General features: G+C 41.7%; 3 protein-coding genes across 5 annotated transcripts in view; 2 read left to right on the top strand and 1 right to left on the bottom strand.

The window, feature by feature from the left end:
* The window catches only part of napab (N-ethylmaleimide-sensitive factor attachment protein, alpha b), a 6,049-nt gene extending 4,529 nt beyond the window's left edge, over positions 1-1,520 (top strand). Inside the window, exon 11 of the mRNA XM_030398858.1 lies at positions 278-1,520. Within this exon, the coding sequence (XP_030254718.1) occupies positions 278-379 (102 nt within the window). The 3' untranslated portion in view covers positions 380-1,520. The remainder of the gene's footprint in view (positions 1-277) is intronic.
* The window catches only part of b3gnt2l (UDP-GlcNAc:betaGal beta-1,3-N-acetylglucosaminyltransferase 2, like), a 16,459-nt gene extending 9,369 nt beyond the window's left edge, over positions 1-7,090 (top strand). The window contains exons 1-2 of one of the 3 annotated variants that reach the window (XM_030398832.1): positions 1,632-1,811; positions 5,017-7,090. In XM_030398832.1, the coding sequence (XP_030254692.1) occupies positions 5,146-6,420 (1,275 nt within the window). In that variant the 5' untranslated portion in view covers positions 1,632-1,811; positions 5,017-5,145 and the 3' untranslated portion in view covers positions 6,421-7,090. Of the gene's footprint in view, positions 1-1,631; positions 1,812-5,016 lie in introns of those variants that run through there. The other 2 variants (XM_030398822.1, XM_030398843.1) reach the window with 2 other exon arrangements.
* Positions 7,086-13,656, bottom strand: bckdha (branched chain keto acid dehydrogenase E1 subunit alpha). Its single transcript, XM_030398811.1, has 8 exons — positions 13,330-13,656; positions 11,747-11,923; positions 11,556-11,642; positions 11,362-11,470; positions 9,873-10,034; positions 9,572-9,778; positions 9,342-9,483; positions 7,086-8,026 (listed from the first exon to the last, which is right to left on the bottom strand). The coding sequence occupies exons 1-8, from the start codon at positions 13,441-13,443 to the stop codon at positions 7,684-7,686; spliced, it is 1,341 nt and encodes a 446-aa protein (XP_030254671.1). The 5' UTR covers positions 13,444-13,656; the 3' UTR covers positions 7,086-7,683.

The following is a 13,656-nucleotide window of genomic DNA, read 5'->3' as shown; positions in this document are numbered from 1 at the left end:
ATAATGCCCTTTTATTGGTCAGATGGAGCTTCAACACTATAATGAGCACATAATGCAGCTTCGATTGGAACACTGAAACGTTACACCAACAGAATATTTTAAACTGCTGAGGGGTTAATGTAAGATTTTAAAGTGTTTGTTGTGTGTAAACTCCGTCCTAAGTTAGACATTTCCCTACATATGAACTCATGCATAGCTGCAGCAGCCCGGTTGCTTTAACCATTCTTTTCTTGAACCGTTGGGGTAATTTTGGTAATATTTCCGACTCATTTCCCAGGTGAAGGAATTTGATACCATCTCACGGCTGGACCAGTGGCTCACCACGATGCTTCTCCGCATCAAGAAAACCATACAGGACGAAGAGAGTGACCTTCGCTGACTTCCCTCGCCGATCGACCTCTTGCCCTCAACAACCGACTTGCATCCTCCTTTTCGCCTCGAGCCTCTCACTTCCATTCTAGCGGCGATCGTAGCTGTTTGACCATTAGCCCTTAGTTTCTCCCACAGATAATGTGTTTCTTTCCTTCCATCTGCAGTATTTCTCTTGCCTTTTTTTAATCCACTAAACGCTCTATAAAATATGGTCTTCTTTATAGATATGAACACTACTTTCCTGAGTGCACCCTGCGTACAGTATGTTAGTTGTATATTGTTATGATACAGGTATTGGCCCCCGATATCAGTTCAGTTTTCTTAATGGGGTGCAATACCAAATATTCATACCAGCACATTTAAATAAAAAAAAGAAGCTTTTATTTGATTTTTCTTGTTATAAAATGGATGAGAGGAATTTACTAACACAAGATCTATTTTCCAGAATGTGCTACAAATAATCTCAACTGACCAAAAGCGCCAGTAGAGACCGAAGCACTCGCGTTGTATTTTGGAACTTTTGATTGCTCGAGGGTGCTGTGGGTCGTATCAGGGCGCCTCTAATTAAACAGCATTTCATCTCGGCTGCAGAGAGGCCAAGAGTTTCTGAGACTATTCCACGACAACCGCCCCGTCTGCCTTATACTGCGAAGTTCTCAGGATGTGAACGGCTAGATTTGATAAAAAAAAAAAATGGAAAAATTCATGCTTTTAGAAGCGATACCAATTGATTTGCTGATTTCTTTTTTTTGCCACTCCCATTTAAAGTGCTTTTATTCCACACAAAGAAGGTGAAAGAAGCCCGTCACCTTTCTGAACATTTGCATGGGTCCGTATGGAGGTGAAACCGTTTTCAGCTGTATAGGAGTTTATTTCTCAAGTGTTTATTTTGTGATTGTCTGATTTGTGTTTTTTTTTTTTCTTTTTCTGTCATAACTAACCAGGCTGGAAAAAAACAAAAACAGCATTTTGTAGTTTTTTTTGTTTAAAAAAAAAAGCCTGCACCAGATGCAATACATGGAAGAAAAAGGAGCTTTACTGATCTGAACACTGTGCTCATGTACCCTCCTGATGATGTTGGTCTTAAATAATTTGTACATCAGTGATGTTTTCCTGTCAAACGTTTGAATAAACCTGTCTCAGACGCACACCATCCTGGGCGTGGCTTCTACCTGCAGCCCTCTTGATTGAAGGCATCACCTGATCACGTGTACGCACCATGCAGTCAGTCAGTCAGTGCTGCAGAGCCTCCTCACCTTAGTGTCCACACAGCGCTGCTCCGATTCCTCCACAGAGAAATATGCGGTTGAAAAACTAAATGATGCGGTTTTGCGCACCTGCTCACCTGGCGGAAGGATCTGAAGGCTCCTGGATATTATTTCATTCATCTTCCGCTTCAGACATATGCTCCATCCTCTGATCGCTGTCAGCTCGGGTTGGTAAGCTTTATATTTTGTCTTGAATAAAACGTGAATGTGGGTTCAGGCTACAGGTGTCACCTGCTGCGGGTGCTGGTGTCCTTGTGACTTTGCAAAGCTCAAGCAGGTTGATCGAGTTTCAGATAATCCTTATAATCTATATTATAATGAATTAAATTCGTAGGGAACGTTTTCCACACGGGTTCACGGGGACTATGACATCGCAAAGATGCAATATAAAGTTCACATTTTCCTGTTTTTGTGATCTCCATGTGTCTCAGGTGTTGCTTTAACTCGCAGGTTAATCAGCTGGGCCATCGGGGACTCTGCTCCTCTGTTATTTGTTCAGAGCCAGTTTATAATTACACACCGGGGAGAAGGACGTGTTCAACACATAATGTTAAGGAAATCACCTGCTGCAGGCTCAGATAGCATCTCGACACTGTTTGTTATTTAGGTGGATCAATACAGTTTAACTGTTAAAGTCTAAATAAATAACGACACTCGAACCAGATCAGTGTTATCTAAAAACTCACTGTTACAGACCTTAAAATAAATAAGTTCAATTTGTCTTTATAGGCTGTTCATTTGCAGCATTTAAAAATGTTAAAAGGATGATTGTTTAAGATTTGATTGAAGATACTTGATTTTTATCAGAAAATGAGACCAGACCAGGAAAAAAAAAACAATTCAAATGAGTTTCCTGTAAAAACAGAAGACTGACTGAGAGGAGAGGAGATGAACTTTGTCTTTATTCAGTCAGAGGTTAACAATGATTGTATTAACTAAAACATTTTGAATAATGATTAACACACATGTCAGCCCTAAACCTGCTTTCTGTGTGTCACCTGAGTGTTTGTTAATCTATCTGTGTATAAATATCACAACAGTTTTTAATGTTCTTGACTTGTCTTTGCCTTTTTGTCTTTTTTCTTTCATGTGTTTTATCAATTAAATAAACTAAGAATAATATACGAATAATAATGAAATTGGTCGGGACATGCGGACATAATAACATTAATATTAATAAAGGAAAATATTTAGATATAGCCTACCATCATATTGGCAACTGCAGTGAAACTGAAGTAAAATGTTTAAAATATTCTGTAAAGATTTAGATAAATGAATGCATAATTAAATGCCCTTGGTGTGGGTGTAAAAAGATATAAGGTGGAATTCTGTGAACACGTGTAAATATGTAACAGCTTCACAATATAAATACATATATTCTTAAATTCTTTTGGTAGCGGCGTTGTAATAAATAAATAAAAATACAATTATGTAATGTAAAACAGCCACACCTGAAACACACCTTTTTCTTACCTGAGTCAAGTCTACTTTGTTAACTATTCTAGTTAAATGGGGCAAAGTCTTTCCAAGATAAGTGTGTGCCGCGGTAACATGAAGTGTAAAACAGTCATGAGACAGGATGGTAGGTGTGTGACGTGTAACGATGAGCCGGGTGGCAATTTTTGAAGTAAAAGTTCAGATCTCGTCCGGTAGAGAGGAAGAAGAAGCCCACCTTCTGACTCAAGTCACAATATAAAACCAAGGGACTCCAGTAGACTTCCAAAAAATAGACCTGTTCTGGCACGTGCACACATAAGGCCCAATAAATTCCTGTTGTGCAAAGGGATGTCAAAAAAAAAACGGCGGTATAAAAACGCATTTCCTCGTAATATGTTGTTGTGAGTGTGTTGAGCCCAAAGCCGCATCTCTGTCGGCTGCGGCTCTCTGCGAACGGTCGCTACTTTCAAATTAAAAGCCCACCGTTAAGAACCCAGTTCTAAACACCAATGGGGTGCAATGTAAAGCTCTTATTTTGAAGGCAAAGAGAGAGCGAGAAGCCGCAGCCTCATCGAGAACTCCACCAAGCAAATAGATGAGAGGACAGTGGAGCGACTTGAAGCTTTGTGAGTTATAAATCCATTAAGATAACTTCCTTGTGGGGGCTAACAAGTCGCCTTCCACTTATTCAACATGCTTAAATATGAGTCATATTTTAGAAGAGTGCCCATTTGTGCTTGTTAAGATAACTGCTGGTTAATGAGAGTTAATAATCTAATATGACAACTGTCTGTGTCGGCTGTTTACCTTGCCACAAGTCTTAAGCTTCTTCCGGATATTGAGTTCACTGTGACTTTGCTTTTGTAAACATTGTTGTTCTACTAACATCCACAGTAGCAGTCACAGTAGTCATTTCTTGGTTTTGTCACATTTTTAGATGTGTAGCCTGTATTTCTAGTTTGCACTTGCCCTCCAATAAATAGCCTAATAATAAACCAGTGTTTTATTGCTTTTTAAGAATTGCAGCTGAATTGCGTGTCTTCCAAACCTCAGTATTATGATAATGTGAATAAACTCATGTTGACAGTAATTTGTTGACACTAAAGAAACGGCAGTTGCATATCACTCACAGCTACACAGGAAACACAGCTGAGTAGTAAGCTTTCTATAAGTAATTTGTTTAGTCATTTTAAGTTAATCTACATATTGTGTTATTAAGGCCTGAAAAGGATTTTGCGGGCACTTACTGCCCTTCTCTGACTTTGAGCCCCTGCCCCTCTATAATCATATCATAATAATTAACATAATCAATGCTGAGACACTTTATTTCTGCTTTTCCCTTCAGAACAAAATCATTGCAAGAAATCTGTCATTGTATTATTAATGCAGACTCCCTGTCAGGGGGGCCACAGGGGGGTCCAGACTCAGAGTTACGTGGGGCACTGGCCCCTGTTGCCCCCCCCCAGAACCGCCCCTGTGTTCTGGTTGTTTGGTGACTTAAATGGCTGCTGCTCTCAGTACTAACATCATCACACATGAATACGATTTGGCTCATTGAATCCGTGTGATTTCCAGCTTTCCAAACATACCCGATTTCTGCGATTCCAAAGCTATTTACTGACCCAAGTGTACAGAACTATTCGAAAAAGACACATTTATATTGCAAGCGAAAAAACAACGTGTTTTTTTGTATAAAAGTGTAAATATATGTTCATTATTAAATAACATGCTTGCAGTTTATTGTGTCAACAGTTATATTAAATAAAATGTGTTGTGTTGCAGCTCTTTTAGGTTTAAAAATTGCAGAGAACATCCGGCAGTAAAAACGTACAGTTAAAGTTAATTTTCAACCACATTGAGGTTGAAGGCTGTGACGTTTTTGTGATGTGTTGATTTACATTAAGGTGTCCTGTCACCTCTGTATGTTTTCTATTGGCAGGTACATCCAGTGTGTCACCTGCTGGCAGAGTCTGTGTAACCTGACCACACGCCGGGACCATCTCCCCTGAAATATAATCCATTTCCAGGAACAACACACCACACAGCTTGGTTTACTTACCTCGAGCCAATGAGACGTATTCAAACGTTCGGTGCTATGGTTCTCCTCATTTCTCTGTTTCTGATCTTCTTCTACTCAACGCTACACCTGGAGACGACGTACAGTCACAAGGCTGGACCGGAGGACCTCCCGAAGCATCCGAGTGTCCAGGTCCAAGCCAGCGACGTGAAGACCTCTAAGCCGGAGAGCGTCACCGAGCCTCAACCTGTCGTCTACAATGTGTCCATTTCTGACGGCCTCAGACAGACCATCTCTCAAAACGGAGCGTACTGGAACCGTCTGCTGTACTCGGCCCTCAGGAACCTGGACAAGGGAGAAAGTGCCTACAAGGAGCACTCTGATTGGTCACGTTGTCGGGAGACGAATCTAGACGTTCTACAAACTAACGTGCACGACTTCATCTCCTACCCTGTCTTGTTCCAAGACTTTTTGCAGGGCATGAACTGCAGGACTCCTCCGGTCCTGATCAACCAGCCCAAAAAGTGCATCTCCGGTAAAGAGACGGGGGACAACCGGACCGTCCTGCTTTTGGCTATCAAGTCAACTCCTGGAAACTTTGAGCGGAGGCAGGCGGTGCGGGAGACTTGGGGCCGAGAGGGGAAGTATCCGAGCGCACTGAGAGTTCACACAGTGTTTTTGTTGGGTACCTCCCCACAGGATGACCCCGACCTCGGCCCACTGCTGTCATTTGAAGCGAGACACTACGGGGACATCCTGCAGTGGGACTTCCATGAATCCCTCCTGAACCTGACGCTCAAAATGAACATGTTCCTCCAGTGGACGCTGAAATACTGTCCTCGCGTCGCCTTCGTTTTTAGCGGGGACGATGATGTGTTCGTCAACACACCAGCATTACTCAGCTACCTGCAGTCTCTGGAGCCGGCGAAGGCCTCTCAGCTGTATGTTGGACATATCATCAGCACAGCGAATCCTCTCAGGGATCCTAAAAGCAAATACTACATCCCACTGAGCTTCTATGACGGCCCGTACCCTGCTTACGCTGGCGGAGGAGGTTTTCTCATCTCTGGAGCGCTGCTTCAAACCCTGTACTCAGTGTCACATGTCATCCCTTTCTTCCCCATCGACGACGTCTACATCGGGATGTGCTTTAAGGCTGTGGGAGTTTCTCCCGAGGCGCACGCAGGCTTCCAGACGTTTGATGTGAAGGAGCAGGATCGGGAGAATCTGTGCATCCATAAAGATCTAATTCTGATTCACCAGCGCTCCCCACAGCAGATGAAGAAGTTGTGGAGGGGCATTCACAGCCCGTTGTTGACTTGTTGAAAAGAGCGGGTGAGCTAAAGGAGCGGCGAGGTATGAGTAAACAGACCGCAGTGACATTAAAGCCATGGCTGATCTGCCTTCATTGTGTCATTAAAGGAACAGCTCATCCAAAATCTGGCACTGCGCCGGAAGTTAACGGGAGACTAATCTTCCATGCACGTTGTGTGAAAATGCTTTATGTAGTGTAATGTGTAATCTTGCTGACAAACCAACCAACAGACACGGGTGACGTAAATTAACATAAAACATAAAATGGCTATTTGGGATCTCGGGGCTTCCAGATATCTGGATTACACCACATAAACTGTATGGTACAGATTTTGGGGGCCTTTTCATGGGTTTTCTTTCAATGGGAGAGCTGCAGTGACAAGAAATGGGTCAAGAGAGAAGGAAAGACATGCAGCAATGGGCCACAGGTCAGAACCGAACCCTGGGACGCCTGGCAAGGACACAGCCCTGTTTGGGAGCACATGTTCTACTAGCTGTGCTACGGTAGTGCCGTTCTTTTACATTTTAAAAGCCGGTTCCCAGCTACTTCAGTCATTTAGGACAACGCTGCAATAATGTTTTGATGTAAACCTCCAGAAATGTATTCTGGACTACAAAACTAGTGACTTTTCATAGATTAATGACTGATTTAAATAAAGAAACGACAAGAGGCAATAGACAATCCAGCTGTTTCATAGTTTATTTTCCACAAAACACCAAACATGTAACATGAACAATAGATGGGTGTACAGTTCTGGGGTTTAGAGTAGTGTGTAACAGCATACAAACCCATCTAAAATTTGGGTGTGCATACTAAAAACTCAATAAAATAAAGTTCTTTCAATCAGTCACCTCAGTTACACAAGGAAACCTGTTAAATACCATAACCACTGAAGAAGACAGTTACAAGTGAGAAAAACATACACAACAGAGGTTAGCGTCCACCGCTTATTGCTTGATTTGTTTCAAACGGCATCAGCTGTTTTTTGCTGCACTTCAAGAAAGAAGAACATTGGTTGATCATGGAGATGTTGTAACACAAAAGAGTGATTCAGCACTTACAGGAGAGGAAGTTTACTACAGACTGTAATTCTATGAACTTAAGGCACCAAACCCAGAGGCATGAAGTACAATATTTTGTGAGCACAATCTATCTCTTTTCCTTCTGTTGTGACACGTCATATCAAAACTATACTTTTATTAATACAGTAAAAGTGTGCAACAGTCTCAACCCTCAGCCACTTCCCACAGCTCGTTTCCATCCCGTCAGTGCAGTTATTTATCATACAGGTCAAGCGGGTAGTGCTCTTTGTACTGCTGCACGTGCTTCCACATGGAATCTCTCTGCTTGCTCAGAAGGGGCGTCACCTCCTGGTACACGTCAGTAAACATCAATTCAGGATTTGGCTTCAGGCGTTTCTCTGCCCTTTCGAAAGCCTCCATCACCATCTTCCGGGATTGCTTCCGCCAGGTCCTCTCGTCGTCCTCGCTCCACCAGCTGCGGGCCGTCATGTAATGTCTCAGCCGGGAGATGGGATGGTCCTGCTTGTCCCAGTAGTTCACCTCGTCCACCGAGCGGTAAGCGGAGCTGTCGTCACTGGTGCTGTGGTGGCCGATTCTGAGGGAAGAACATAAATCGGTTGGCTCTCCACACAACATTTTCTACAACTCTTCATGAAGTTTTTCCTTTGCAAAAAAAAGTGCGACCCATTAGGTAGACTTCTTCTTTTCAGACACATTAACCCCTAATTATATTTGGTAGTATGTATTCTTCCCAGAGAGGGAAATCTCTAATGGATAATATAAGTTCATGTCTTATTTTAGTATAATTCACAGATCCACACCTACCAACCAGGTATCTAATCTTTTATCTCCCCCAAATATCAAAAAAGTAAACAACTTATAGAACTCAAATGTGTAAATAAAGGTTTTATACTTTGTGTTTTTCTTTGTACAACTCTGATTATTTTACATTACCGGATTCTGATAATGAATAACCCATTTTGATCTTCTTTTCCTCTCCATGCAATTCACTTTCCATTGTTTTCTTATCACTCTTTCAATTTTAACACCAACACCACTGCACTGTTGCTCCTCCTTTATCCTACGCTCTGTTTAAATTTGTAAATCTGTGTGTAATTTAGAGAAGTATTCGTTGTACTGTGGCTGCACACCATGATTAACTGATTATTGCCATGACTGTGTAATTATTGTCTGTGATCGTTGTTTTTGTGTGGTTTGTCCACTGCACATATTAAGTTCCTCAGGGGTAATAAAACAGTGAATGAATCGTCATTTTGCTCCTTCTTTGTTTATGTATTTTGTGTCCCGGTTGTTAGTTGTTGTTTGTTTATCCCAGTTTTGGTTCCTCGTCATTAAACTCTTGTTCCTGTGATTGTTTTAGCAGGCCAGTGTGGGATTGGGCCCAGCCTTTATGAGAGGATTTCAATCTTTGTAGCTGTTCTTGTGTTCAGGTTCAACTGTGCACACAAGGAAATGCACGAGGAAACGCATACCTGTTTTATTAGAAAATTGAGTCACCTGCTCAAATTGATTTTTCTAAAAGTGGAATTGTTCACAGGTCGAGTAGCATACCATTTCTTAGAAATAAAGCTGTAAAGCCTGTTGTGGCTGAAGAGGGAGTGGTGCTATATCTTATTAACTTAACACCATTCAGGGTTGAATACAACAAGTACTTGGTTTTGGCAAGGAAGAGGAAATTCAGGGGGAAAAAACAGTAGTAACATTATTTTTGTAGCTTTGTATATGTTTCTAAAAAATGTCTTTCCTTCTACTTCACATCAGACTACAGAGGTTCATCAATTTGACCCCACAGCCAAAAATGTAATATTTCTAATAAACAAAACCTGATAAATTAGGTGTCAGTGTTAAAGTGACTCCATTTGTCTGAAAATGCAGCAACATCAACTAACCTGTAGGTCATTGCCTCAATGAGGAAGGGCTGGTTCTCAGCCACAGCCCTGCGGCGCGCCTCCTTTGTGGCATTGTACACAGCAAACACGTCATTACCATCGACACGGATGGACATCATTCCGTAGCCCGGACCACGAGCAGCTGTTTAATCAGAGAAAGAATGATACACATTCATCAGGAGCAGCTGAGGATTTCAAATCAGACTCGTGAACAAAACAATGCTTCCTACCAATTCCATCGCCTCTGTACTGCTCGTTGGTGGGGGTAGAGATGGCATAGCCGTTGTTACGACAGAAGAATATCAGTGGGCACTCGAGGGTGGCAGAGAAGTTGAAGCCGGCGTGTGCGTCCCCTTCGCTGGCTGCTCCCTCTCCGAAATAACAGATTACAGCACGGTTCATGTTCTCTCTCTTGACGGCATATGCAGCTCCAGCCGCTGAAACAGACATCAGACATGAATACACATTCACAGGTGTGTGTGTGTGTGTGTGTACTTAAAGAAAATGCTAACACACAGGTGTACAGCTCACCCTGGGGAATCTGAGTGGCCAGAGGGGAGGAGATGGTGACAAAGTTCAGGTCTTTGGAGCCATAGTGGACAGGCATCTGCCGACCCTTGCCGAGGTCATCGGCGTTGGCGTAACACTGAGCCATGAACAAATCCAGGGGGAAACCACGGTACATCAGCACTCCTGCAGGGCCGCACAGGAGTCATTACAGTGTTACTCAAAAGGCAGGAAAGCTGAATTAATGGAGAGGTTACATGGATGTCGAAACCCTTGGTTGAGAAGGATGACACAACAGTTAGGTGGGCATATGAAAGCGGAGACTGCATTTAACGTTGCCTATTTTATAAAACAAGGTGTGCAAGTAGCGCTGTGTGGTGAATTACAGGGTTCGTACACATTTTTCAAGGTCAAATTCAAGCACTTTTCAAGCACTTTTAAGGGTCATTTTTAAGATTTTCCAGCACCTTACTGCTGGGGTAAAATACGTATCTAAAGGAATATATATACTTGTGATTTTTCTCTTCACTTTTTATCACAATTATGTACATTGTATTGTACTGTAAACATCTAAAATTATATTCTATAATAGCAAAAACTTCAGAAATTAATCATCCAGTCTGATCCCAATTTTGTAAAAGACACAGAGTTATAATGTCAAGCACTTTCAAGCACTTAAACTAAAATCCAAGCACTTTTCAGACCTTGAAAACACAACATTGAAATTCAAGCACTTTCAAGGATTTCAAGCACCCGTACGAACCCTGGAATTAAGATCGCTACTCTAAGTGTCACTGCTGGTAAATTGAATAATAGAACAGTGTACTCTTCCTGATGTGATGCATATTTTTCAGGTGAGATCAAACAAAGGCTAGGTGAGCCCAGGTGTGAGTTTAGGTTGTTAAGCTGTCTGCTGGGAACTGCAGAGTACTGCATTGTAGGCGGGCTATAAGTAATGTCCACCTCCTCTGTTCAAAGAAGGTTGTTCCAGTTTGACATAGGTGGATTCCTTTACTACTCTTTCAAACCATCTGTGTTCTCTGGAAAAGATGTTTACATTGTCGTCCTCAAAGGAATGATTTTTTTGGAGGTTGTTTGGTCTCCCCAATGTACAAATATGTGCATTCCTGGCTGCATTGAACAGCATGGTGATTCATCAACATGGTGCTGCCATTTCTACAAAACGTGATGTGCAAATAAAGTCTTACTGATTTTTCTGAATGACTGAGCATCTGAATAATTGATGCCATTCCACAATAGATGTGTGGCGGGCATGTTATGTAATTCACTGACTAACTAAAATAATGTTTGCCTCAAATATCATTAATCACATGGTTGTCAGAGAACAGTTTTCAAATTAACACCAAGGTAATTATCATGACCAACCTGCGAATACACAAATTAGATGTCAAAATATATGGTAAAGTAATTAAATTTCTTGGATAACTATCAAAATGTTAAAAAGGCCAATTATTTTGGGACAATCTGACACCAAATCCCGAATGATCCTCACCAGCTTCTCTGTATTGACCGAACACTATGTCACTTGGGTCAAGAGCAGCAGCACTGCCGATGTGCGTCCCCTCCTCGCCATAGTTGGTCATGTAGAAGGAGATCCGACCCTGTGACAAGAAACAATTAACACTTTGTTAAGCATTCTTCAGGTGTTCTAAGGTTACACCAGGAAATGCACGAGGAAACACATACCTGTCTCTGAGACTCATAAAGAATGCGGTCCATTGTGTTCAGCATGGTCATCTTCTGATAGAAGTTCAAAACTGTCTCTTTGGAGAGCTGCGCAGGAGAGAGAAAAACACAAACAAATTAATGTGGTATGACAGGTATGGAGAACATGGTTCCACTATAAATAACCAGCCGAGGAGACAGGCTGACTGTACCTGAGGGTCTTGAGAGGGGTTGATGATGTTGCCCTGCCTGTCCATCACACGGTACACTGGGATCCCAGAGATGACATTGGGCTGGATGAACTCAAGGTGATCCACAAACTCAGCTGAGGCTCCAGGGAACTGTGGCTTTTCCAGTGTTGAGTCAAAGGGCTGCTGCTGCCGCACGGCCTGACAGATTGAATACAAGCATTATTTATTAACAACACCACTGTGGCTGTGGCAAAGAAGGGCCCTCTCTAAAACTGACACCACAAAGGGGGATTCATCTTTCTCCTGATAATGATGTCCATAGAAAAACAACTCTGCAGGTGTTGAGTTGAGTGAACTGAGTTTTTGGATGACCTCATATTACCAAAAGGTGATTTTACTGGAATATGGCCACATTTCATGTTTTAAAAAACTGTTGAAATTATAACTATGTAAATCACAGATAATGTGATCTATGATTTAACATGTTTAAACAGTTAACATGATGATGGGATGTTGTCTTTATTCCTCACTAATACTGTATTTTTAAGAATATATAGTACCATGTCTACTTGTTATAATAATAATACTCCACTAGTGAGAATATATAAAATGAAAGTATTGTTCTTTAATAGCAGGACATTATCCAAGGTGTGGTCTAGTGACAGTTTTATTTCAGAAAATACTGCTAATTTCACAGACAAATCATAAAATACACCTGTTTAGATGTATCATCTTGTTTATTTTTATTTTTATTTTTTTACTTTTTAAGCATACACTGCCCCACATTCAATGACTTAGGATGTTGAATATCAATGTTGGCAATTTTATTTCTATACAGTATGGAAGTGGTTTTCTGCTTTAATTATATTTTAATATAACAAAGTCTTTGGTCAGGTCAAAATACACTTATTACAAGTGAATAATATTTCATTTCTTAACGATTCGATTGGAAATCGACAGTTTTAATCCTACTTTTTCTCGACATCACGTTTGTTATTGTACAGGATTTTTTAAAGTCATGTTGAACTTGAAGGCGGAAGTGTCCTCCTCACGCCCCTTTGTTCGACCAATGGGAATGCAGCTCGCGTTATCTTTAGCCGGTTAGCTAGCTACCTGAGCTTCAGAGACACATCAACAAACACAAGGTTCACCTGTGCCGGTTCAGTTGCTAATTGCATTTTTTAGACATATATATTCACACATATGTGGCACATTCACCTCGACATCATAATGTTGTGTTAGAGAACTGGGTTACAGTTAAGGTTACGTTAGTTTCTGCAAGGTTGTCAGCTAAAGCTAGCTGGCCCACAACCTATCGCGATAACTGATATCAAACAACGTAACGTTATGAATCCTTGATGGGTCCAAACTCGAATCCTACCATAAACATAACAAATATCGACTTTATATTATCTAGTGGCTGATGTTTTAAGCTGACATCGCGTTTACTGACAGCACATTTTCAGTTAACCGGGTCAAGAATCGAACCACTTCTCTCAACAACCGTGTTGGATCCACCCGCAAAAAGCGACCGTTGGTGTTATTAAGCTAAAGCTAAATGTAGCACATCAGTAACTTTAGAGCAAGTGTTCATTTGAACTTACGCCGACTCTGAAGGCTCTGTGTTGAAGCAGCCTCGATGCCTTCAGTCCTGCCGTCTGACGAGCAGCATGGAAACATACTCCATACATTTTGTTCATACTCCTCACAGCCGCCATCGGGACAGTCCACAGTCGTCTGATTTGACCGGCCCAGCGCTCGCTCGACGGTATAGAGACAGATAAACTATCACAGCAGATATGTTTAAACTGTGCACCAAAACCAGCCAACAATAACCGTCTGGTAGCTTTTCAGTCTGCAGCAGTGCTCTCTCTCCACAATCACGCTCGCTAGGTCACAGCGGAATCAAGACCACAACCATGATGACGACA

This window comes from Sparus aurata, chromosome 2 (assembly GCF_900880675.1).
Source record: "Sparus aurata chromosome 2, fSpaAur1.1, whole genome shotgun sequence".
Lineage (NCBI taxonomy): Eukaryota > Metazoa > Chordata > Actinopteri > Spariformes > Sparidae > Sparus > Sparus aurata.
Note: the sequence above shows the minus strand (reverse complement) of the source record. Positions and strands in the feature narration are given on the sequence as shown.